At 31.8% G+C, this 27609-nt stretch overlaps 1 protein-coding gene and 1 long non-coding RNA gene across 2 annotated transcripts in view; both read right to left on the reverse strand.

The window, feature by feature from the left end:
• Positions 1 to 12850, reverse strand: part of LOC136985701 (S-adenosylmethionine synthase-like) — a 28567-nt gene extending 15717 nt beyond the window's left edge. The window contains exon 1 of the mRNA XM_067283033.1: positions 12571 to 12850. Within this exon, the coding sequence (XP_067139134.1) occupies positions 12571 to 12676 (106 nt within the window). The 5' untranslated portion in view covers positions 12677 to 12850. The remainder of the gene's footprint in view (positions 1 to 12570) is intronic.
• A 12386-nt stretch (positions 12851 to 25236) lies between these two features.
• On the reverse strand, positions 25237 to 26818 carry LOC136985692 (uncharacterized). The gene is made up of 3 exons (XR_010882371.1): positions 26719 to 26818; positions 25487 to 26480; positions 25237 to 25413 (listed from the first exon to the last, which is right to left on the reverse strand). It is a non-coding gene; the product is annotated as an uncharacterized lncRNA (long non-coding RNA).
• Positions 26819 to 27609: the final 791 nt, after the last annotated feature.

Below are 27609 nucleotides of genomic sequence, written 5' to 3' on the forward strand. Positions count from 1 at the left end.
TGAAATTAGATATATCTTCCATTTCAGCAAAGCTTTAATATATATAGTTTTTGAAATAGAATTTGCATACAAAGATAATTTTACTAGAAAAAAACAAACATATACATATTGCTTTTGCACATACATATACTGTATAAAGACAGAGTCAAAAATATTAAAACTGTTAATAATATTACTAACTTTGATTTATTATTTCCATTGCCTTAAAAACAAACACAGATAAATTGAATTTACATTAAAGCAAATTTTGCTGTTGTCCTGGCAATACACCAATGTCACAATGTAAATTTGCCAGGACAACAGCAAAATTCACTTTAATGTAAGAATTCAATTTATCTGTGTTTGTTTTAAAGAAAGTGACTGTATGGAAATAATAAATCAAACTTAAAACTATGTTAATAACAACCTTGCATTATATATAAACTTATGAAATGGTCCACAACATAAATTCTATCAGAATTTTTTTTTTAAAATCAAAAAGACTTTTACAACAAAGATTACAAATACTAAAAACACTATTATAGCAACAGCATTAATTTAAAATAAAGGTGAAAATATAAAGGAAAAAAAGATTAGAGTAAATTGAATTCATTCCTCATATACAATATAAATTAGCAAAGTACAGTAGAGCATCGATTATCCGACCCCCAATCAACCGTCACATCCGTTAACCGACTAGTCGGCAAATTCAAATGTCCGCTAGTGATGTGGCGCTACAATATTTGGCTATGTCTTGGCTACTTTCATATTATTTTTGTTAAATTTTTGCGTGTTTTAGCTGGAAACACTGGCTCAACCATGAAAGGGAGGCAGGTATTTAAGTCAGGCTTAATTTTCTATTTTTTATTTATTTCTATATTTATTTTGTGCAAAATAAAGAAATAATTTAACAATGATTATTATTTTAAAAAAAATAATTGTTAGGCTTAACATCAATGAAAATTCAACGCAAAGTAGGTTAATAGCGATATACTAATATGCTTATTACATGGGATATACTAATACACTATACTAATAATGTATTTTTTCATACTTTTCAGTTATCCAACCAACCTCAGTCCCCAATTAAGTCAGATAATCAATGCTCTACTGTATATACATTACTTCTCAATATACAGTTGAACTTCTCTATCTGAAATCTCATGGGAACTAGAAAAACAAATTTTGATATAGACAGGTTGAGATATAGAAGTCTCTACACAGTAAATGGTAATAGGTTTAATTGGAAGTGTGGCATTTTATTAATACAAATATCAAGTATAGTGGAACCTCGCTTAATGAGCATAATTTGTTCCAGAGTCTTACTCGTAATGCGAAACACTCGTTAAGCGAAACAATTTTTCCCATAGAAATTAGTGTAAAATACAATAATGCATTTCACACCGTAAAAATGCTCAAATGTTTTATGTATAACACTTATTCAAAAAAAAAAATTGTACAATATACATTGCTAAGAAGCGTGAATCATCATCATCATCTTTTCTTCTAGCACAGAATGAACCATCTTGAAATGAGAATTCGATTTGCAGAAACAAAAAAAAAAAAAAAAAAAATTCACAGCTAATATGTTTGATAAACACTCCAAACATTATGCCATATTCTTGGGTAATGTAAATGCTATAATTAAATATTAGAAATTAATTAATTTGACTAGAGGTAGGCAGTTATGTTTCCATCTCGTATTAAATTTAATAACTATAAATAGTTAATTTTTAATTCAGACATTTCTAAAATTTAATTTGAAATTTAATGACCCAAAAATTTGACATATCGTTTGGCATGTTTATTATATAATGGGCTATGGTTGTTGATGTTTATAAGTAATATGTGTGAACACAAGTTTGGAAAAATATATGATCACAAGCGACACTAAGATGCTAGCAGAAGTGCTAAACACAGACTAATGGAGCATGCTGCATGTGCACTATTTGGGACTTTCCCTCTCCTCATCACACGTTATGCAAATTATTGCTCGTTAAGCAAGGCAAATTTTTACAATTTGTTTTGCTCGTTATGCGAAATACTCGTTGTGCGAGGTGCTCGTTAAGCGCGGTTCCACTGTACAGTAAATACATGTATTATGCCAATGTTTTATTTATACCTATCTTAACAAAAATAGCTTGTCAATAGTTTTTGATGCCTGGCTTTCTTCAACCAATAAGAAGCAAGCTAATCACAAAAAAGCAGCATTAATTGCAACTATAATATGTATTGTATTGCAAGATGTTTCTCAACTGCAATTTATGCTATCAAAACAGTTACTGAGCTTCAAATTTGTAAATTGACACTTCAGTTCATAATTTGATAAATGTGAAATATAGAGATTTTGGGAGGTTGAGAGGTTGAGGCCAAAGTTTTCATCCCTAAAACATGAACATCGAAGCACCGCCATCTTGTAAGCCTAGTTTGCCAACAGCATTTGAAATATCATTGGAATATTGAAATCATGCTCAACGTTCCAAACACCACTGTTAAACTTCTAGGCTTACAAGACGGTGGCACTCAATGTTTAATGTTCATATTTTAGAGATGAAAACTTTGACCGCAATCTCTCCAATTATTTGAAATATATTGGAAAATATATTGAATTTAAACTGAAAATGCCAGGAAAAATAAATTTTGAGATAATGAGGTTTTCAAGATAAATATGTTTGAGACAGATAGGTTCAATTGTAATTGCCTAGCAAAAAAATTGTTGCTTTCTTAAACTTTGTCACTGACATACTGCCAGCCATACGGGGCTTCCTTAATTGTCCAAACAAATGTTAATATGAAGGAGCATGGTCAGGGTTAGAGATTGAAATTGAGAAAAGTTAAAATGCCTTAGAGTTTCAATGGATGCTACTGCCAAATATGGACAATCATCATCATAGAGCAGAATACCTTAAAAGGAGACCTCTAAGCTTCAAGCAAATTGCTGGTTTTACTGCAGAAGGCTAAGGTCATTGAAGCTTTTTGCTTAGCAGTGTTCCAGTATCAAACCATTGCAATCCAAGAAGAGCAACAGTATCACTATCTGCAAATATCTGAGTTTTGAACTGTTCATTTTTGGAAACATGAGTTCATCTTTTTGAACTCTACTCAAAGCAGTCAAATATGGAGTGCAGAAACAATCCATGTCCTGTCACCTATGATAATTCTTTACAAGTCATTTCCATATTTGCTTGAATCTCTAAAAACATTTCAGATATTCTCAAATAGTTCTGTGTACTTTCATGAGTTGTCACATTATACATGTTGTACAGACCTTGAATAACAAAGGTCATCATGGACTATGGCAAATGCTAATTCATAACTTATCCATATGAAATGCTATTTTAGTTACAGTATTCCAATGTTTTTTTTTGAATCGATGTGTTTCACCTCAGTATAGTTGTCATCTGTTAGCCATGTCGAGGGCCAGCATGGGCAAGCTTCATTGTCAAAACTTTTAAATTAGTTTACTCAAAAGAAAACAAAAATTATTATAATCCTTAAACAAGTTTTTTATCAATAAAAAAAAAAAAAACTAAAATTATATTAAATTCATATTTTGCATGATCTTGAAATAAAAGGATATCTAGCATTTTCTATGTAAGTTAATTAAGTCCTTGATTATTAATTATTAAATATATTTATAAATCATTTTATATATGAAATTATTTATTAACATGCAGATTATCCAAACTAATTAGGACCAGAAGTGATTCAGATAATCAAATTTTATCTGCTAGAAAAAAATGACATGAATGCATCATGTCAGGATAATAAAATAAAAACTCACAAATGAGTGTTATAGAGCAATACTTTACCTTTATTGAAAGAAATAATTGCTTACTTTCTTTTGACAAAAAGTAGAACTTTGTTTCTTTGCTGTTAGATCTGTTTGAGAAGCAGATGAGTAGAATACTGATTGCTGTTCATGCCACATCATTGCTGTCTCTAATGCAGCAAATACTTCAACATTTGTCAGACTACAAAGCAAAACAAGTACAAGTCTGACAAATACTCTCTAAAATAAAATGGATGAAGAGGACAATAGGTTTACTAGTTTCTCCCAATCTCATTGTCAGTTAAGACTTTGAAAATTGTATTTAATATCTTCAGGAAATAAGTTCATAAATTTATGTACCTCATTCTGAACAGTTTCTTCTGAGTCTTCCAGATCTGAAATGAGCTTATTCTGTCTGTTTTTCAGATGGTTTGTCATCAATGATTTCCAAGCGTCAAGAAACATGCAGCAGCAATTCTTTATATTAGCTTTAGAAAAACCAACAGGAAGTGACATAGAATTTGTTTCCTCTTTAGTTTCTGATGATGCCTTGATCCATTAGTTGAACTAACACTAACATTTGGGAGATGTAGCACCTCAAAGACATCTTCAATCACATTTATCATATTACCTGATAAATATCATGGTATATTAATTGAGCAGCGGAAATACTTTTTACTGTTTTCCTTTGCATTCAAGAATGCTTTCTAATGTTCGGTATAACAAATCATATTGGAAATCAATCAGCATTTTTTGCACCTTTTAAATGTTAGGTATGCAAGTAACATTTTTTTGAAACAATGAGATATTTTTAAATATTTTAAACTCTCCAATCATCATCAATGACAATGCTTGAGTACTACTAGCATTTGCACAAACCAATATGGTGATTTGCTCTTTGCTTGCTTCAAAGCTAGGAATTGCAATGGCTTTCCAGGCAGTACCTTCCAGTTTGTCCCAATTTCATCAACATTGCAGATATCTTTAGGATACCCTTGATTTCCACAAATTTCATGAACCTTTTCTTGAATTTGTTGGTAGAAGTTTGTTTTGTCTGCAAAATATTCAAACTGCCTCCTGCAACTTTTCATCACTTTTTCAAGTCTTTTTTGAGTTTTTGAAACAGATAATAATCACTGGGAGCCAGGTCCAGGCTGCAGGATGGATGGTCAAGCCTTGAATCCACACTCCTTAACAGCAGCCTTGGCAATGGCAGCCATATACACTGGCGCATTGTCCTGCAAGAGGCGAACATGATGCAAATTAATGCAACAAGTCTAACTAAAATGAATGTTTCCAAATGACTTATAAAAATTGGCAGAAAAAAAACTGTTTCATCAGTCCACATACAGATGATAGTATCAGATAGGAATAAAATAATGGTGCTATCGTGTCTAAAATATAGTTAGGTGCCAAAAGTGTCTGGCCTATCTCGCATGTCTAAAGTTAAGACTATTTAATTACCCTTTGTGGGCGAGTGATAATTTTGTTTGGCACACTCTTTGTTTACAGATATGATTGGTTATATAGAAGTGCTCATCTACTCTTACCATGGCCTGGTGCACCTGTTAGAAATTTTCTTTGAAGGAGAAAAAAAGACACTCAATTCAGATAACTGCAGGTTTGGATGACATACATTTTGATAATTGAAATTCTACTGTAACAATTTATAATTATGTAACATAATCAACTAAGTAACAAGATATTTTCATGTAATAACAGGAAACTGCTTATGCACATTTATAATTATAATTATTGTATACAATAAATTATAAATGTATATTGTTTCCTGTTTGTTTAATAGATAAAACTTAATTTGATAAAAAATGAAGCAAAATAATTATAAAATGCTTGATGAAATTAAACTGTGATATTGTTAATCTATTTCTAAAGAACTGTAAATGCTGTTTTATTTTTTAAATTTGAATAAATACATAAATTGAATAACATTACTTTTAATCAAGAAAAGCTAAGAATACATGAGTAAAATATAGTAAAATTGTATTCAGAAAAAAAAACCTGCCTTATTTTCATGCCATGTGGTCTTTTACAGTTTCACTCACTCTTTTCAATCTTCCTATCAATGTTTCTTTGTGGCTTATAATTCAAAATTTCTCATAATAGCAGTTCATTTCCTATTCTCTCAAATGTACTTTATCCAATTCAATTACCTATATTTTCTATAATTTCAGCAAAAACTTTCAGAATTGAAAACAAGTAGAAATTTTGATCTAGTGAATAATATAAAAAATTTTCTGTTAGTATCCAGCCAATGCGAATTCTTTATGGCATCATTTATTCTACAAATGCAATTTATCAGAGTTTTATAGCTAGCACAACAGAAATCTAGGATATTTAAGATAATTATATCATCATTGAAATTTACTTAAGTCATAAGATTAGATTAGATTGTCATATCTAATCTAAATTTTTAGCATATTTCTTTTTCTGTATGATTCTCAATTACAACTGTATAATAAGAAATTGATTCAGGTTATATATATCATTGAAACTGCCAGCATTTTAGTTTTAGTTTTTTTCTGAAATTTAGCTTGTTAATTGGCCATAACTCAACAATCTGTTCGATCATGCAGCAAAAGCCAATTATATTGTTTCTAAGTAAAAAAACTGCTTTAACAGTTTAACAAATTATTATAAATTGATTTCTGTTTTTAGTAAAAAAAAATCAATTTCTCTCAAAATAGGTGTACTAACATTTTATTTTTGGTATTCATTAATCAATCAAATATTGCATATATTGAAATAAATTTAATTGTTTCTACATTTTTTTCACTGGTTTAATGAAATATAATGAAACTTACAATAAATATCAAACTAATGCTGAATTCCTTTATCAGGCTATTAAGGCTAAATACAATAATTACTAATTTGGAGCAGGTAGGTGGTCAGACTGCCATCTCTTATTTATAATTTTATTAAATTTAACAAGTTAATTTTAGAATATACAAAATGATTTAATATAGTAATATAGTTGATACTCATAGATAATATTTAACCAAACATGACTTGGAATTTTTTGAGCTATATTTTGGCTAGACATAATCAGAAAATTTTTTTTGCTTTTGATGTTATCTGGACCAACATCTAAGGTAATTCTGTAAATCTGAACCACACAACTAAATGTTACTGTGCCAAATGGAAATAACTTTCCACCACATTCCTCTATGGTCCTCTTTTAACACTTTATTTGAAACAACTTGAAAATATACTTATTATTAGATTTTAAAAAAAATAATCTAAGTTAATATTTCTAACAGGCCTTTTCAATGCCATAAAAATAAGGCCCTTCCCACTCCATCTGGGTGGGGCAAAGAAAACTGAAATTTTAAATGGAACCATCCAGTTTTACTTTCCTGGCTGTTATATATAAACATGGAAAGTATGGCAATTGGTCAAAAAATGACATCCCCCAGATTTTTTCATTTTTGGACTCAGGAGACCTTGAAATGTCAAGAAATGCAAAAAAATTTGGGAGATTTTTTCTGTATATATGGATGTTATTGGGTGTGTGTGGGGGGTATTATTTTTTGTTCATCCTCTTTAAAGAATAACTTGTGTTTTTTGTTGAAAATTTCTGAAATTTTGCAGGGAGGTTTGCATATTAGTATGATTGATTTTGGTGATTAAAGGTCGAAGGGGTGAAAAGATAAAGAAGGTTGTGTGTATCTCCAGTAGGGCCAGACTTAGTAGAGACTTTACACATTATTAGAATTTACAATTTTTTATAAAACCCACCCCTACCCTCAAAATTAAGCCTTTTGCCATTTTATAATAGTTAAAAATATATTACTGTATTTTATTCTAAAAAGTTTTTATAACAGATGGCATCAAATGTTGCTGGGAAAGTTAAGCAACTCGTAGCTGGATTTTTGTTTTTTTTTTTTACATTTTTGAATTATTCATTAAAAATAAATGATAATTTCAAAAATTATGAGCATGTACCAATACATTTTTATATTTTTGAAAGATAATGATCTAATACAGTGATGGTAAACCTTTTTCTGAAGGTGGGTCAAATATTTAATTTGAATAAGTAAAAAATAACAAATAATGCTTACAGATTTTACTCAACTTTTTCATCTATATCAGAAAAATAACAAACTATAGTAAGACCTCATTTAGCAGATAGGATGTGTTCCTAGACAACAAAGCACTAAATAAAACAGTGTTAATGAGTAGATAGGGAAAGGAGAACACACGACCAAAAATAAACAAATTTTACTTTAATCTTAAGTTATTTTTATATTAATTTGCATAATAATATGTGTTACATAACAAACATATGCACACAGAACTATAAAGTTCATTTTTGTGATAAATGCTCTTCTGAAATTCTTGATTTTTTTTGTGATGAAGTCGTCTAGTGTCATTTGTTGCTTTCTTTTTCCTTCGTTAAGCAAATGTCAATAGCAGGAGATCGCGTCCAAAATGCCTCATCTCACTTTCGTGCAAAGCTCTTTTCAAAATCTGGATCAATAGCTACAATTTGATCAACAATTTCAGTTATTGTTACCAAATTTTTACTAAGGAAACCTGTAGCCAGTTCTTTGGGTTCTTTGTTTTCAGAATCACTATTTTCCAATTCTATATATTTTTCCACAATTGCACAATTAATTCTTTATTTTCATCATCTGTTTTACCAATATGTTGAAATATGCAACAAAGATAATATGCCTTAAAATTTGATATGACTCCCTGATTCAGTGGCCGAATTAACAACATAGTGTTGGGTGGTAGGAAAGCTACTTCAACCAGAATGCAAGTGTTTAAGGGACAAGTTGGTGGAATTGGCTTAAAGCATTATCCATCAGTAATAGAGCCTTTTGTTCATTTTTTTTTAAATTCACAGTAATGTTTTACAGATTGACAAAAATATGTGGTAAACCAATTTTGAAAAATGTCTCTAGTGATCCAAGATTTCTTATTGTATAATAATCTTATTATATACAAATTAATGAAATGCTGCAATAATTTGAATCAGCATAAATTTTGAGCTTTTTTTTTAGGCTTCAAGTAGACTGAATCAATGTCAATTGAGGAAATGCTAAATGAGGTCTTACTATATATAACTATATGTGTAAAGCCAATAATTCAACAATGGATGTGAGGGGACCAATTTCATGGTTACCTAGGTTACTTGACTTGATACCAATTGATTACTTCCTATGAGTTTCATAAAGAACCAAAATTTGTTTCAACAACTGACCATGATTCAAGATGTGAAGCAAAGAATAAGGAATGTCTATGCTAAAATAAACACCAAAAATGTTATAGTGCATTCAGTAAAAACTCCATTACTTGAATACTGAACTGAAATGCTTAGATAAAAAATGGGAATCTCTTTGAACATCTGTTAAATATTTAAAAAAAAGAAAAAAAAGAATAGAAATTAATTAGCTCATAAAAAAAAAATTTAATTTTTATTAGACCTTTGTCTTTCAAAACATTGCAATACATAGGCACTTGTCCATAAATGACATCCACACTGGAAAGGAGGGGGGCTATGAAAAGTCAGATGAAATCAAAGGAGGGGGAAAGGTTGAATTTCAATGGATGTTCATTTTATTTCATTAATTTTTACACAATTAATATATTTTATTATACATAAAGTGATAAAGATTCTGAGGGTGGTTGAGTTTTGCTGGATATCCAAAGGGAGGAGGTTACAGAAACTTGAACAAACTAGGATCAGAGGGAAAGGAGGAGTAAAAATTTCAAGAAAAATACAGATGTAATTTATGGACAATCCCTAGACTCAATTTTTGAAATCAATTATTTGTTTTAAAAATATTCCCAATAAAAGAATATTTGTTTATTCATCATTAAAAAATAATTAAGTAGAGAATTCAATTTGAAATTTTGAAGTTTCTCCTTTCTGCATCAAGAAGTGGGATGGCACAGATTTACAGAATTAAAAATAAAAGAACTCACATCTCAAAAGTATTGTAAAAGTAACTTTATTCTTATCATTTTTTTAATATTATAAGCATATTTTCTGAGTTACTGACTTTAAAACACCTTATGTGAAACAAATATATACACACACTGTATATATGTGTCTAAAATAAAAGAAAAAATAAGAAATGTAACATTACACTTTTTAATAATGTATTTTTTTATTTTAGAAGCAGAATAAATAAAAACTTGTAAGAATTATTAATTGAAAAATGAATATTTACTAAAATGTGAAACACAAGTACTCATTTTTGTTTTATTCACTTATAAAAACACTTAATTTTCAATTTACAAATTATTAGCAAGTATTATTATTTTTCACATGATAAATATAGACAGATTAATTGGTATTTAAAATTTTTGTTTTAGAGATCTCTGATTGCATTATATAATTCTAGATATATCATGTTATATTGAAAAGCTAATATTTAGTTTTTATATAAACTAAAAAATTTTTCAAAAGAAAAACTTTTTTAACAAATCATTTAAAAATATAGCAATTGTGAATATAACTTCCTCAAAAAACTGGAACAGTACATATAGATTCGAACATATACCTAAGCACTAATTTTCCAGCAAATAAACATAAACAAGTTGTTTCCGTTGTTTTCCTGAAGAAGGCCAATAAAATGGTGGCAGAAAACGTTTGAAGCGTAAGTTTGTTTACATTTATTTGCTGGAAAATTAGTGCTTAGGTATATGTTCGAATCAATATAGCAATTTTTCAATAAACATATTAACCAATGAAACTGATTTCTGAAAACAATTATATCTTATATTATCTATCTAAGATGATTATCTATCTAAGTGATTTCACTGAAGTATCTGAGATTTCAGAATAAGTATAATAGTCACAGCAATGACTCCACATCAAGTAAAAACTCCTGACCAACTATATATACAGGAATAGAGTTGCTGATTTTCAGGAGGGGTAGATTCTCCACCTCCAAATGACTGAAGTAATTCTGGCATTTGGAGGTGGTGAATCTACCTCCATCTAAGTCATTTGAAAAATAATTATTTTCTTACATAATGTCCAAAATTTCAGGATTTTTCTATATAGGAATTGTTAAACTATAAGCAATTAAAAAGAGAAAAAATCGTCTAAAAAGTTGTATCTTTTTTTTTATATTCCTCCAGCACTGCAGATGCTCTTAAGAAAAACTACTTGGTCTAGAAAGCTCAAATTTTAATTTTAAGCACCTTTTGTTATCAGTGAAAATTCTGGATTGTTAGGTCAAAGTTCATCCTCACAGAGCCTTTTATTTTTATTGCTTACTTTCATACTTATAAAGATAAAATTGCATGAAAACAAATTATTTTTATTCAAAATGTTTCCAGAATAACAAACTCAAATTTTTGCAAATTACAACTTTTTATAATGATTTATTAAATGTGCATTGAAAGCATTCAGTTGGCAGCCAGTGTTGAGCACCAACAACATCTTACTTGTTAGATGTAAAAATAATTGTTCCAAGTAAAGATTTACAACAATTTAGATGGCAGTCAGATGTTTTTCCTTTGGAGTTTTTCCTTGGTAAAGATAAGCTTGGCACTTTGAAACAAAACGTAAAAAACAATTACACAGGTAAACATCTTGTGGGTACCACTTCACAGCTTATCTTTACCAAGGAAAAACTCTAAAGAAAAAAAAATTTGACTGCCATCTAAATTATCGTAAATTTTTACTTGGCACAATTATTTCACACCTGGACGTTTTTGTTTGGATAATATCATCTCGTAAATACTTGGAATAGATCACTTTTCCTTAAATGTCAATGGGAAAAACAAAAAGAAAACTTATTAGGATGAGAAACTTGTTACAAAAATATAAGAACTGTTAAAACAAATGAAGTTTATAAACTACTTTGCAAAGTTTATTACACAGTTTTCAGAAATGATATATTATTGTAATTGCCAAGAATCAACACTTTAATATCTTATAATGTTTTGTAATAAATGTATATATAAATGTAATTGTAAAATAATATCTTAGCAAAAATCAATCTTCGATTACATTGTAATATAACTAACTTATCCATCATTTAATAACAACAAAAAATATTAAAAAAATGCTTAAATTAAAATAAATGCTCATTGACTTATCTTAATTATTTTACATTATATTTAAACTACATTAAAATATTTTATATAACAAAACAGCATTAGTCATTATTAAAATTCAAAAACACATGTCTACATTATTACACAAACAAATTATATTACTTCATAAAAAACATAAACATATAAAAAAAATATAATTAAATCCTACTAATGTTCTAGAATTTTCTAGAAAATCTAAAATAACATTACTTCTACACAAATATCAAGAAATTTACATTAACATCACATATATTCAAATGATCGAAACAATCATCTCCAGATGATCAGAAGGAAGATAGTATAATTTTTTGATTGAAAATTAAATTCTTTTTCATTAAATTATATAAACTTTCCCCGAAACAACGCACAGATGAACGTATAATTTATATTTACATTAAAACTGTAACAAAAACTTCTCTTACAACATCCAACGTAGGCAATTATCAATAATGATCGCGATCTGAATCAATTTATCTTCCATTTGATCAATTTTTTCTGATCAAGTTCAATAAAAACAAAAACACACCATTCATTGATCATTAACCTTACACGATATAAGCCTAACATTAGGCCTAACTACGAAATTCAATTTTAAGATTATAATTAATCATAGAAAATTACAATTAAGCATCGCTTAACGTCGCGAAAGTGAAATTGTATAATTTATCGCGTTTTGTTTAAAGTGTATATCAGTAGATTAGGTGATATATATGTATATATATATAGCGTTAGATACTTACCGGGATGACCTTCTCCAACTGATTCAGAAGTAAATAAGAATGTATCGTGTCCATTTTCACAACCGTCAACTCCATCCACTTGCATAATACTCCTTTTAAGAGACATTGGGAATGTCCGTACCAATCTGGAAGCAGACCGAATGGAAAAGAGAAACGTTACGGCGGATACTGAGCTTTTTAATAGGATAGTCGGTCGACCACACACATGTGCTCCGGCGCTTTCATTGGTTAAGTTCTTCCTTTGCTTTGTCTGCCACAGCAGACGGAATTGATAATGGCCGCCTGCAGCTCCGATGATTTTTATAAAATTATTACTCGTCCTTAACTTCATCTTTTCCAATTTTACGCTGCCAATCATGGGATAATATATTATTTTAATTTATTTATATTTTTTAGAGATATTAATATTTTCTTTTAAGTTTAAGAAATGTTAGGTTTAATAAAAATGAAAGCTTTTGTTGATGTTGTTATTTTAGTATTATTAATTAATTATTTTGAATAAATAATTTAGAAGTTTGAGAATGATCGAATGATTTATTATTATAAGTATGGTGAGAGAATAAACGAGTTTGACGTCATGTCTTGGTTTTATAATGAGCAAATTTGAAAATGACGTCGTATGACGTTTCATTACGTACTATCCTAACTAAATGATCAAATTTATATGTTCTTTTCTTCACCATAAGAGGGTTGGTATGCAATTTCTAAAATAACATCTAGGACCGAAGGATCAAGTGTAGTATATCCTCTATTATTCCATATATGACTGAATTTGTATAAAATACAAATAATTAGATCTAGCAAGGAGCCAACAGAGCCATTATGTAGCCTTTTTGGGATTGATGCTCTGAGAATGGACCATTATATGTATAAAGGACCTTCTCAAATATATAAAATCTTAAATCTAAATTTATGTAGTAATAAGTATAAATTTATTTCACAAATTCAAAAACAAATTTTATTAATACTTATTATTCATTGATTAATATATTGTAGCGGCCGGATGGCCGAGCGGTCAAGGTTAGCAGCCTGCCGCCCTGGGGGACCCGGGATCGAATCCGGACGGGAAGAAAAATCCCCAGGAATTTTTCGGGGGTGGTCCGTCCGGATATGTCGGTCCCCGCCCTCACCACCCGGCCGCCCCATTGTGGGCCTGGCCGAACCCATAATGGGCTTGCTACAAGAGGCCCTCTTAGTGCCCACAGGGCGGAAAGAGTTAGAAAAAAAAAAAAAAAAGATTAATATATTGTAAGTTTTTAATAACTTTTATGCACAGTGGTGATATTCGAAATAGTTAACAAAGGGTTCGCTAGCAGAAAATTTTTCCCTAACAATCACCGACAAATAAAATGGAAGTTTTGGCTGGAAATAAATACAATACCTTTTCTTGCGATATATCTAATAATCAGTGGCGTATTTGGAACGTAACGAGCCCTGGGCGAAGACCAGGTAACAATAGTATATTAGTGCTGTCGATTTTTTTTTTTCAGGCAGAGAAATTTTTCACCCCGAATGGCACTGCGGATAATAGATGTCATCATCTCTCGAAATACAATATCCTTTTTATTTCGCTGTCCATAGCCCGACACGTGTTCCACAGCCATCTTGTATTATCTCGCGCGCATCAGATTGTGGGATCTCTCTTATGACTGGGTCTAGTTTCAAGAACTCTCTCGAATCGATTGCGATTAAACCTCGTTTCGGTCGAGATTGAAACGGTCGAGAGAGATCGCACCAAGACATAGTCTCCGACCTTGCTCACAATCTAGATTGAAATGCTCGGTGCGAACGGGGTATATTGGGTATAAGGCTCTAGTTTAGTAGTATTACAGAGTATAATACGTATATTTTAATATATTTAAAAAAAAAAAAAAACAAAACCACTGAGAAATGTTACGTGTGTTTAACAAGGTTCGGAAAACTGAAAATTTTAACAACGGGTTCGGCCGAACCAGTGCGAACCCGCTGAATATCATCTGCGGGCTTATTTAATTATGCATACCTGCGTAATTAAATAATAATTTGTATAAGTACTTTCTATTTTTATATATTGAATATATTTAATTTCATGAATAATTTTAATTTGAAACTTTATATTCATAAGATACTTAATGTATTTCTCATTTAGTACTATGAATTTAAATAGAAAATTTATTTAATCTAAGAGATTAATTTATCTTTATTTACTTAAAGATAGCGGCTCAAACTATTGTACTTTTGAGAAGATAACCGGGGTTCGATTCTTTTAGGGATCTCTCTGATTTTCTTTCTACGAATGGCTTTTTTTTAATAATGTGAAGTTTAAAAGGCGATATTTTATATATATTTAAGACAATTTTATAAACAAGTTTATGCAATTATAGGATTTACATTTTACACCTTTTTAAGCTTTTACTATCAAGTAGTGAAAATTGATAAGGAAATAACATTAAATATAAATTTTTCTTATAGGATCGAAATTAAATTTATTTATTTATTCATTTGTGATGCATAAAACGTTAACGGAATCATTAGGAATCATACGCTTCGAAACGGCTGTCCAATGTAGTCATGCAAATACACTGGACATCGGTTTAACTATGGGCAAATTTCAAGTATCTTTATAAGTATGTGAGATATTTCTTTTCACTAGAAGACATTGCCTATAATTTCTCTAATTTTAGAAAGACCTTTCTAAGCTTAAATTTCTAACATGCCCATCAATTGTTGTTTGCCTGTATTAAACCAGTAACGTATTTCTCAAGCTGGACTTTCCCGGGAACTTCGAGTTTCCATAAAGTAGTTAAGGGTTCTACAAAATGAAAATGCGTAATAATGTTTAAAAAAACTTATTTGCAAACTTAATTTTTTCTAATTTTATTTTTTTTTTTTAATTTTAGGTCTCTTTGTGATAATTAGGCACTAAAAAAACCTTTTTTTTTCTCCATGTCATCATGTGTTCGTTCGGTCAGCCCACAGTGAAGAGGAGAAGTTGGTAGGAAACGAGATCCGACGTATCCAGGACAAACAACCCATGAAAAAAATCTAGCAACGAATTGCTCAACTTTCCCGGCAACGTTTAAAACTGCGAGTGGCGCCATCTGTTAAGATATTTTATTTAAATCTTTTTATATAATTAATTATTATAAAAATGGCAAAAAGCTTAATTTTGAGAATAGGGATGAGATTTAAAAAATTGTAAATGCTAATAATAAATAAAATCTTTATTAGATCAAACTCTTCTCGAGATATGACACACGACTTCCTATATCTTACCACCTCCCTCGATCTTTAACCATCAAAATTTAATAGCATTAATTCTCTTAATACCAAGCCTCTTTGCAAAATTGTTTGGTCTTATCTGCTTCTGTTTTCGGTAATTTTTGGAAAAGCATTATATTTATAACACCATCTGCTAGAGATCACATATAATCAGAGGTTACAATCAGCCTTAAAAATATATACAGGTAATACGTATTTTAGCCTTTAATTTATCCCTGGCAGATAAATAGCTTGATTAAAAAAAAATAGTTTAATAAATACAGTAGAACCTCTATTATCCGGACTAATTGGGGATGAAGGTAGTCCGGATAAGGAAAATCCGGATAATCGAAAAAGTAATAATTGACAATGCATATAGTATGAATAATTTTTATTTGTCTAGATTTACATATAACTTCAATATTAAATTATTTTTTATTAAGAAATTCAATTAACGAATTTTGTTTAAAGCTAGCTGTTCTTTTTGAAGCTGCTAAATCGCGAATACTTTTAAGACATATAAGTTGTCCTGAGTTACACTCTTCTTAGCTCTCAAACCACTTCATGGCGACATCTAAGCACTGAAAAGCTTCAGAATGTTTAGGACCAATATCTCTTACTTTGCAAATCTCTTCTTCGTCTTCTCGATCTTGTTCATCTGAGGCAGATATTTCTTTAATTATTTCCTCATTATTCAAAATTTGGAATCCAGGATCGTTCGCATCGCAATTTAACCACTCAGTTACATCTTCTTCGTCACATTCGGCACATATTGAAATTTGTGCTATTGCTTCCGCACTGTCTCCTATACCACTTTCTACTGTTACTGGAATTTACTAATGGTCTTTTCAAAATTTTGTTCCATGCATTCCATCACATATGTACAGTACATAAATAGTGTCGCAATTCGCAAAGTGCAAATCAGCAAATTCGTACAATTTTTGTTTATTTTGAACAATCCGGATAATCGAAAATCCGGATAATAGAGGTTCTACTGTAACTTGATTTAACAAACACATTTTAATAAACAAATTAACTGAAACAAATAATTGATTTTCCAGAATTTGAGGAAATAACGTCATTCTTCAGGGAATCCCCGAAATGACGAAATTTATATATAAGCAGAAATTTCAATTGTTACATAAACTTTGTGAATGGAATGTTAATTTTTATAAACTTTTTTATAAGTTAGGATTCATTCAAATATTCGTCAATGCCAATTGTTATTACTATAGTCTAGCCAAGTTCCTGTTTATATTTTGTCAACATATTTTTATTTTCACTTTCCTTATAATATTTTTATTAACGTTTTAGAGGAAAGGTAACATTTATATTATTTATTTGACATTTAAATTATGTCATCCTCGAACATATTCTTAAATATTTTAATTAAACAATTAATTTTATTTAAAATGTTATTATTCTGTTTAAAATTAATAAGCCATTCGATAAAAAATTGTATCAATTAATTTGAATTATTTGTTCAGGTATTTTACATGAATAAATAAATTGAAACTGCATTAAGTTATCAGGTTACTGATTATTGTATTTACTATAAGTGTAAACTGTCTTTTATAAAGACTTATATCCGGCAGTATTCTTTCTTTTTCTCCAGTCTTCAAGTGTATAAATAGATAAAACAATTGGCAAATCTTTCTACTAAAATTTTTATAATTTTATAAATATTAAGGTTATTCGTTTTTATAGCACATCGGGTTCTCTGTAATGCCTACACTCGTTGACCTGTTTCTATTATATTAGTTAATTCTTATTTGCATTACACGATGTTAGTTACATTAGCCTGAAATAATATAACTGTGTAACTGTGCAGAATTATTGATATATTATTTCAGAATTTTCATGTACATTTGTTACAGAATACTGAATTGTCTGGTTTTTTGGTACTTGAATATTCTGTTATTAATTAATTTATCAGAAGTGATTGGAATAGTAGTTCTTATTTATTTATTTGTTTTTCACTTTCCACTAGAGATGGGTATCGACCGCATAACTATCGATAGTCCTGTTATCGATACATTATTTTGTTCGATAATCAGTATCAATAATCAGTTGAAAAATTTAAACGTAGTGAACATATTCTGTTTTTAATAGTTAATTTTTCTCATTCAAAACCTTAATTATGTTAATTAAAAGATAATAAAATAATAATTAATGCATAAACAATGATTTATTTACAATACAAAATAAAAACAGAATGGAAATATATTTTATAAGTACAGTAATATAGTAACACACATTTAAAATACCTTTATCCAATGTCTAAAAATGCAGCCACTAAAAATTCTTCCATTTGGTAACTGGTGAGAAAAGACTAGAATTCATGCAGAGAGGGAAACATAATTTCTTCCCTCTAGATTTAGAGGTTAAAACCTAAATTGACAACACAAATTGCAAGTGTGCAGACTGAAACGCACAAACGTATGCAAGAGTACGCTTGCCGGAATGTTTGATGAAATAATCGTCATAGATTTTTTTGATATATCATTTTAAAAAAATTCGTAAAAATTTATCTGTTATATTTTGAAATTTTATAAAAGAAAACATTAACACTTGATTACATTTTTGGATATTTAATAATTGAAATTGGCTATTTTAGGTTATTACCCTAAAGAAATGTCTACAATTGTCATTCACCGTTGTCTGGCCACAATTGCAGAATTGCCAGATTGGGTCTTTTGACGCCAAATTTCAACGATTTGTGTTTTTGAGTTGGTTGGCACTTTCGCTCTTTTTAAAATTGATTTTAATTTACTTTTTTCTCGTATGAATTCAGAAAATATGGAAGCCAACATAGAAAAATTTTGCTTTTTTGTATGCATAATTTTTATTCTTTCTCTACAATCTTCTTTTCTGTATCTCTGCATTTTTCGGTATCGCAGAGCTTTCGGTAAGTGATGTGTCTCTAGCTCACTGGGAGCACACCAATTGGCTAAGATAACAGACGACAACATTAAAATTAATAACTTTCATTAAAGCTAAACAAAAGACACTCAATATACCACAAAATAGTGGGTTAAGTAATGAAGCATGTAAAAGCAAATACATGCTATACATGGTTTTTTTACATGCTATATATATATATATATATTCATCAGTATCTAAAATATATTGAAATAAACGATAACTATGTGAGGTTTGCAAATTATTACGAAAAATTTTAAGAAATGATTAGTTCTTTTCGTAATTTAATGTTCTATTCATGTCTAATTTATACACTTTTACTATTTTCTTGCTTTAAAATCGTTTAATTATTTCTAGTTTACGATTTTTATTTCAAAACTTTATGCTTTAAAATTAGAAATTACACAGGACGAGTATTTCGTTTGAAATTTATAATTTAAACTTAAAATATTTTAATTCAAAAAGCAAACTTACTCCACCACATTAACATAAAGATTTATTATAGATATTTTACATGTGTACACATACAGTATAAATAAGTAGCAATATTTTCCAGATAGTATGATAATAAATGCAGTATAAAAATTACTTTGGTAATATGATGTGTAAAAATGCATTATTATTAATTTTTACACATTAATTACAATATTTTTATTAACGCGTAAAAATTTATTATTATCTAGTTTCATAACTAATTAGTAATAAACAATTATTTATTGTGACATCGTCACAATGCCGGGCTGAAATCTTTAATCATATTTTTAATTTATTTAATTAAAAATGTATGTTCTCCATTTCAAATTAGTAGTGGCTTGCCCCTGTACATTTCTTAAACAATAGATTCATGTCATCTGTCTAACACCCTTCAGTGGAACATTTTTGAATTGAAATAACATGACTTTCGGTTTGTAACAGAAGTTTATATATAGTTAATCGGGGCTCCTGTCCCTAAGGTTTCCAAATCTGGTCTTGGCTTTCATCTATTGAACTCCATTTTCGATTAAGGAAAGACGGACGGACAAACGAACGACAATGGAAATTTATGGGTCTACAGTTTTTTCAAATTGTAACCCAATTAGTATTTTATTCAAATACTAGATATTTAGTCGAATAAACGCAGAAATCATCGTATTTGATACATTGCACATAAACTGTCGATGATCGACAGTATCGAATGAAAAACTGTAGATGGCAAGTATCGTGTATATCGAGACAAAAATGTGAATTCATTAAGCCCATCATTACTCTCCACCCACAGGGCGGAAAGACCATAGTCTACTTTTTGAATACGTTTGTCTCTTACCTGTAATAGGTGACTTTTTCTTACTAAATGGCATTCTCTCCACATTAGAATTCTATCGAAATTACAGTATCTTTCATCCGAATTCAGTCACGAAACTATGTTTAAAAAGAAGCTTTGGGCTTCGCGTAACGTTCCACGGAAAACGTAATCGTTTTTACGAATTCGAAAGGTTCGTTCTGCTGAATCCTGATATATAAATTTTGTTTTTCAAATCGTATTCATTGAATAAAATATGATTAAATAATTTTAAATTTTATAATTTAAAAATTATTTATTCTATGTAATAACAACATTGTTAATGACACGTTACTAATTGTGCAGGTTGAGAATATTTTATCCGAATTTCCAGAGACCGAATCGATCGTAAATATTTTTAAGAAGAACGTTCGAACAAATGAATTTTTATTTTTAATTTGTCAATGAAGAAAGCTTAAGTCCCTGTAGCTATAACCGCCTTTGAATATCATCAATCTTATTGTTCTATCGAGTAATTAATAGGTACAGTATATTTACTAGTCACATTACTTTCACTTTTTTCCAGAAATACAGTAAGTGGTCTGGCCGAAAAGATGTGAACGTTGCTCAAAAATTGCTGAATGCTGTCTAATGGGACGTACAGTACAATATAAAAACAAATAAGAACAATGCGTCTTAGAATAAGATTGTATGACCTCCGAAATCTGATCGTAAATCACTTCTTGCCTTGTGCACTCGAAATGAGGACCTGCATGCGATCTGCGTTGTTTGTATATATTTTATGATATACAGTAGAGACTCGTAAATCGGCACCCCAGTAATCAGAATCGCCGGTAATCGGCACAATTTTCAGTCGGACTGTGTCGTGCTGAATCGAACGTTTTTGATACTAAATTTACTTCTAAAGTATAATTTTCATGTTTTTATATTCTTCAATATATTTATTTTGTTTGTACAAAATGCAGAAATAATTTTTAACGATACGATAGCCTCGATTATTATTATAAAAATTTTCGTTAGGCTTAAAATCGACGAAAATTCAACACGAAGCGACACGCAACGGAGAAAAATTCAACAGGAAGCGACACGCAACGGAGAAAAATTTGAACATCGGACAGGTTAATATATTTTTTCGTACATAAACCGTAATCGGAACAAATCCCTAATCTGAACAACCCCAGTCCCCAATTGATTCCGATTTTCGGTTCACTACTGTATTTTAAATATGTAATTGCTTCTCACATATGTGTTCACACCTGTTTATTATGATTCTGTAAGAAATCTGTTGACTGTCCATGTATTAGAAAACTAACCAATGGAGGTTTGCCAAATTTCCACAAACACATTTACCTTATTGAAGAAATTCCTGTCGCCGTGTGCCATGGGTGATGATATATCGTAAGGTTAAAGATATACTCTTATAAATCTTTCTTAAAATCTGTTAAGGAAACTGGTCTCTTATCCGATGCTCCGTTCAGTGGACTCGACTATAGATTTGGTTTTTTACATTTATTTTTCTAAATGTAAAATTAGTAAAAATAATGTTTTTATTTTATATTAAACAATGAAAACCTTGAATTATTCTATTGAAATTACATTCTTAAAAAATTCCAAATAAAAATTCACTATTTTAATGTTAATTTTATGATTTATAATTAATAATTTTATAACTCGTTCTGCCTAAATACTTTTAAAATATATTTTTAGCTTCATAAATATTTTGGAAAAATCTTGCAAATTCATGATTAGAAATCAAGAATTAATGATTTTAAAAATAGTAAAATCATTTTGAATAATGTTTTCGAGTTTATAGAATTATATTTGGAGAAATTTGATTTAAAATTTCATGAAATATCGATTTTAAGTTATTATTTTATATGAATTTTATAACGCATGCATTTTATTGGAAAATGTTTCGAGATTGATTTTTTTTTATTAATGTAAGAATTTATATCACGTTTTAAAATATAAAAATAGTAAATTATTTATATAAGTTCTACGAATTTAAATTATTTAACAGTTAAAAATTTTAAGCAATTTTTAAAAATGACTTATTCATCAATCTTTGAGGAGAAGCTATTATTAAATGGTAAACATGGTGTCATGTGTTAGCAGTGTGCGCGTTCCTCCCCCCCAAAAAAATGTCGAAAAATTGTATAAAGTAAATCATTTCTCATATTTTTACTCTATGCGACTGTTTTCTTATTAGTTTGTACATTCACTTGGGTGATCGGTCAAGGGAAGATGCCGCCGTGAGGACTTTCCAAGGAAAACTGACTCCAATTTAGGTATCACAAACGTGAAGAAAACCCAGAAAACTCCATATAGCCAGCCTGTTTGCGAGACGCGAACCCGCGACCCTAGTGGACAAAACCACTGGTAGTTTTGTCCACCAGGCCACTGCTGGACTAGAGCGGAAAGTCAAAAAAATCTGGCTGCTTTACACCATTCAGTTATTTTCGCCGTGGAAGCTGACACGGTTTCGACAATATAGCGCTTCCATTCCGCCACTGATATTCGAATATACAATAGAAATCTTATCGTTTTTTTCACATGTAGTATAAAAATTTGTAATAAGATACATAATGCGGTTATAATAAAATATTAAGAAAGACGTGATAAATATTACTAGTCTGACAATTGGAAGAAGAAAGCTTCACTTATAACTTTTTATATGTTCTCCAGCCTAACGAAATAGAGTCTGTCTCCTCGAAGTTAACTACCGCCTATCTCCCGAAGGCTTTGTACATTTTTAAGCTTTCAAGTTGTTTCGGCCGAGGCACTATTTTCTCTCGATGGCGTCCTTTTGCTTTCTAAGGAGTGAGGAAACTGTAGGGTTCTTCTAAAACTCTATAATTTCCTCAGTTCTTAGCCCGATGTAGTAAGCACAGAATTCTATCTCTTTATAGATGGAACAGAGGGCCTTGTGGTATGTGACTACCACACCGTGTGATAGAACTGCCTGGGATGAAACATTTGAAAAGGATAGATATCTACAAACCGTTTGAAATAAGGACAGCGTGAGCATACATAGTCCATTTATATGTTACTGCAGGCCTATTATGACACAATTTAGCAAAATCGCTGTAGAAAAAATTGCCGTTATAAACAATGTTGATATAAAATTAGATGACATCATCGTTTTGTTACAAAATATACTTTAAATTATCATTACGTTACTGAACGCCGTTTAGTAAAATCGTTATAAAAAGTTTTATTTGGCATAAATTTGAGCTTTTGTAACATTTTGAATTAAATGCATTTTATATGCATAAAATGAAGCCGTAAAACTGAATTAGCTCCATGGGAAACCCCCGTGAACTTTGACCTATAGACCTGGAAGTTTTGCTGATAACGAGAAAGGCTTAAGTTTAAAATTTGAGCTTTCTGGACCCAGTGGTTTCTCTCTACGATTGTCTGCAGTGCCGGGTGAAGAAAATACCGCTTTTTTGCACTTTTTGATTGCTTATATTTCGGCAATCGCTTTATACAAAATCTTGAAATTTTGCACCCTAGCTAAGAGAACAATTTTCCTTCGAACGACAGAATTACTGTAAGTGTTTGAGAGACGGAGAAATCGACCCCCGAAAATCGGCAACTCTGAATCCTGTATATGTAGTTTACTTGCCAGAGAGTCACTAGTCATTACCATGACTCCTGATATAAGACACTAGATTATTGGATCAAATTTCATCCGTTATTGTTAAATACAGAACGTCCTCGATATACGTCATACTTAACTTTCGGGGCGCCTGGTGGGGTCTCAGAAGCACGACTTACTTTTAAAAGTTCACAACTATTTTAATAGTTGCGTTATTAGTAGCTCCGGTTGTCTTCATGCGCTGGCGATCCCCACCAAATTTTTAGTGCATCACGCGATATCGTGCGAACAACACGTATTTGCGTGAGTGCTGGGCGTCACAGACCCCACCAGGCTCGCTGCGTTGCAAAATTGTAAGTAATATTTTTTGTGTTTGTTTCATTTTTAACACGTTCATGGTGTTAGTAGATAAACGTTTAGGCAGCTGCTAAGCATCCGTAAAGAATGATCCAGACCTATTTGCATGCAAAATTACTTTTTTTTATTTTTAACTCTTTCCGCCCTGTGGGCACTAAGAGGGCCTCTTTTAGAAGGCCCATTATGGGTTCGGCCAGGCCCACAATGGGGCGACCGGGTGGTGAGGGACGGGGCCCGACATATCCGAACGGACCACCCCCCGAAAAATTCCTGGGGATTATTCGACCGTTCGGATTCGATCCTGGGTCCCCCAGAGCGGTAGGCTGCCACCTTGACCGCTCGGCCATCCGGCGGTCCATGCAAAATTACTGTGTGAAAAATGCCTGAATTCTCGATTTCAAATTTTAACTGAAGAAGATTAATTTTTATGCCTTAACAGATAATTATATTATGTGCCATTAAATTGTAGCCAAAATACTTAGGTTATGATTAGATTACGTCATGATTTCCAAAGAAAAAAGTTTCTATTTTTGTTATAACAGAAAACGTTAATGTTTTTTATTATGTAGTGGTGTGAATAAATATTTCACGTAAATCAATGATTGTTTTATTTTAAATATGTCTTTATAAATCTATTAAATGTATATATACGAACATAATATTCAAATTGTTTTTACAGGCCATATAATGTAGTGTTTTATTTCAGGGTCTTCTGAACCCCACCAGGCTCACGACGCAATTTTCTTCACCAGGCACCCCGAGGATTAAGTTCCTAAAACGCGTCGTGAATGAAATGGTGTACATCGAATATCAATTTCTCACCGAAATAATATATGGTACATTGCTGACTAACTAAAAACAATTTATGTGCAAGTGTCTAGTGTACAATGAGAAACTGTTTATATAGAAGTGTCGCTACTTGTTATACCTAGTATAACAAGGTGACGGCCAGATGTTTGAGCGGTTAAGACTTCGGTCTACCGTTCTGACATCGATTCGGGCTGTTAAAGAACCCTGGGCGGTCTGTCAAGTCCCGTTCCATACAGTTCGGCTGCCCACATCGTGAATCTTTTCTTACCACACTAAATTTAACAGAAAAATTCATCACAAAACGATTATTGATGCTAATGTGTAAAATTCTGTTTAATCCATGCAAGATGCGTAATTACCAGAGCCCCTTCGGCCGCCAATTTAAAGTCTTTTAATCTTTAAAATTGGCGTTTCCACTTCCCGGGACGAGGACCCAGGGGTTGGATTTGTGGGAAGCGAGTGTTCGGGTTGTTTCATTGTGTGGAATTACACAGAACGAGGCGCTTGGCGTATAAGTGCGTGAGTGCGAGAATTCGAGTAAAGGTTAAACGGTGTATATCTTCGTGTACAGTGATGTTATGTCCTTGTGCGTGTGTGTGTGTGTGTGTGTAATCGAAGAACATCTTCGGCATGTCTATAAACAGAAAAACAGTAAATTACAATACGAGAATAAGATGTGTTAAAAAATGAAACGAAAGAGTTCTTACCATCGGAGATTTCGGAAAATATTCACTTGTCCACTTGGTCCTCTTGGTGGTAAAGTTGGGGAGGGAGATTCTTCTCCCTCCCAAATGTTCCTAGAAAACACAAAGACAGTGAGAAAACGAGAAGTTCATTCATTTATTACCTAAGGTTAATATTATTACCTTTATCAGACAGTCTTTCTTCCCGAACAGTGTTATGAGAAGAGCGAAAAACCTGACCTAGCCTAGCTACCTAATCTAACCTACCCTAACCGGAAGCTCAATCCTCATAACAGCTGTTTGGGAAGAAAGGTCGGCCGAATGTCGCGTCCGGTGAGTAGAAGTGTCACGTCCGGGTGGTCACAATCGGGAGTCAAATCCGTTGTCGTCGACCGAGTGTCACGTTCGGGAGACAAGTCCGTGGGTCACGACCGAGTAAGAGAAGTCACGTCCGGGAAAAGGTGTCGAGTCCGGGTGAAAAGTGTCGAATCCGGTAAGAAAGTCGCATCCGGGTGAAGAAGAGGAAATCGAAGAGGATCACCGCCTAGGCCAAGGGAACCGCAGCCGTCCGCAGCAACGAAACCACGGACAGCACGGTCCCTCAACTTCGGCGGCTCTCTCCTCCGATTCCTCCCCGTTCTGACTTCGGCAAGGCGGTGGCGTCGCCGTCGCGGACGAACGGGCAGAACGCGACCAACCAGAAAATGTCAACTCGGACGAGCTGTCATTTTCTACATCCGCCACAGCAAGGTCTGTGGCCGGATGACCCCCGAAGACCTTGGCCAAGTGCACTGGACCCAGGGTGTAGCGTCGCATCATCCCGACTCCGGGAGGATGCCACGCCACGCGCACTTGGGGAAGGTCTTCTTCACCCGCTGCCTCTCGCTCGTCGAGCCCCCGCTCCTCCAACGGCACGGAACGACAGACTCGTTCCGCGTCGTCCGAGGAACCCCCTCCCTCCGGCGCCACCGTCTGCCTCCGCCGGAACCGCCTCCAAAGCCGCACCAACGTCGTCATTCTGTAAAAAAAGAAAATTTGCAATTAGTCCGGTGAAAACAAAAGCTTAAATTAATGCTTAAATTCTTCCGAGAAAAGCAAAATGCTGACCGCAGCTGCCTTTTTAAATCTAAAAGATTCGAATCCGAAGCGCAAACGGCCGACCATCGAACGATGTGCCGAGATGTCTTCTGGGACCGATCCTTCAAGTAATATTAAATAAATTCTTACGTCTAAAGTCAATATGGACTAAGACTTACCTGAAAAATCTTTAATCTTCTCTGCAAAAGTCTTCAAACCGCAAAAAACAGCACGCAATCGAAGAGCACAACAAAAGCACGTCCGACCACAACCAGAAACACAATCGAACTGCGAATCGTCATGCGTGACGAATTTCGAACAAACGTTAAAAGACGCGTCAACAATGTTCGAATTACGTAAAATTCGAATTAAAAAAATCAATTTTATTTATTTAAAATTAATTTATAATTTTTTTTCTTTTTAAATTTTGCTTCAACCATTTTCTTGTGTTTGGAATTTAATAAATAAATTATCTTCTGTATTTACATGGTGTAGAATGGCCACCGTGGAGAGGTGAAAGACGATCTTTTGAAATTTTACGTCTCGAGGCTTGACCATCTCCGAAAATTGCCCGAAATTCGTTTGAATACGTTGATAAATATCTTTTTTCGTCCGTTTTCGGCCATCGGATGAAATCAATCAAATTCTTAGAATTTCGATTTATTTCGCCCAATATTATTTCGCTTTACGGAAAGATTCATCGGTCGCCGTCGGGGTTGCGGGTTTCGCGTATTAATGCAACGTCAAACTGGATAAAGTTAATATTAAAAATAACGAAAAACCTTTATAATGAACGAAAATGAAGTCCTAGACAACGGGGAAACCGACGCGGAGGAAAACAGACTGAGCCGGGGAGAAGCCACCATTCTTTCTCCTTGAATTTCTAGCTTTTTAAAGGATCTGTCCCCTAAATTCTTAATTTGATCGGTTAATCAATTTGACACTTCCGCTCGACATGATATTTTATTTTTTGACGGCTAAGTTTTTTTTTTTTTTTTTTTTTGCCTTCGTTACTTACAACGCGACAATTTTGCTTTCTAAGGAATCTACATTTATTTCCAAATTTTGTC

This window comes from Centruroides vittatus, unplaced genomic scaffold (assembly GCF_030686945.1).
Source record: "Centruroides vittatus isolate TY-2023 unplaced genomic scaffold, ASM3068694v2 contig_975, whole genome shotgun sequence".
In the NCBI taxonomy this organism is placed as follows: Eukaryota; Metazoa; Arthropoda; class Arachnida; order Scorpiones; family Buthidae; genus Centruroides; species Centruroides vittatus.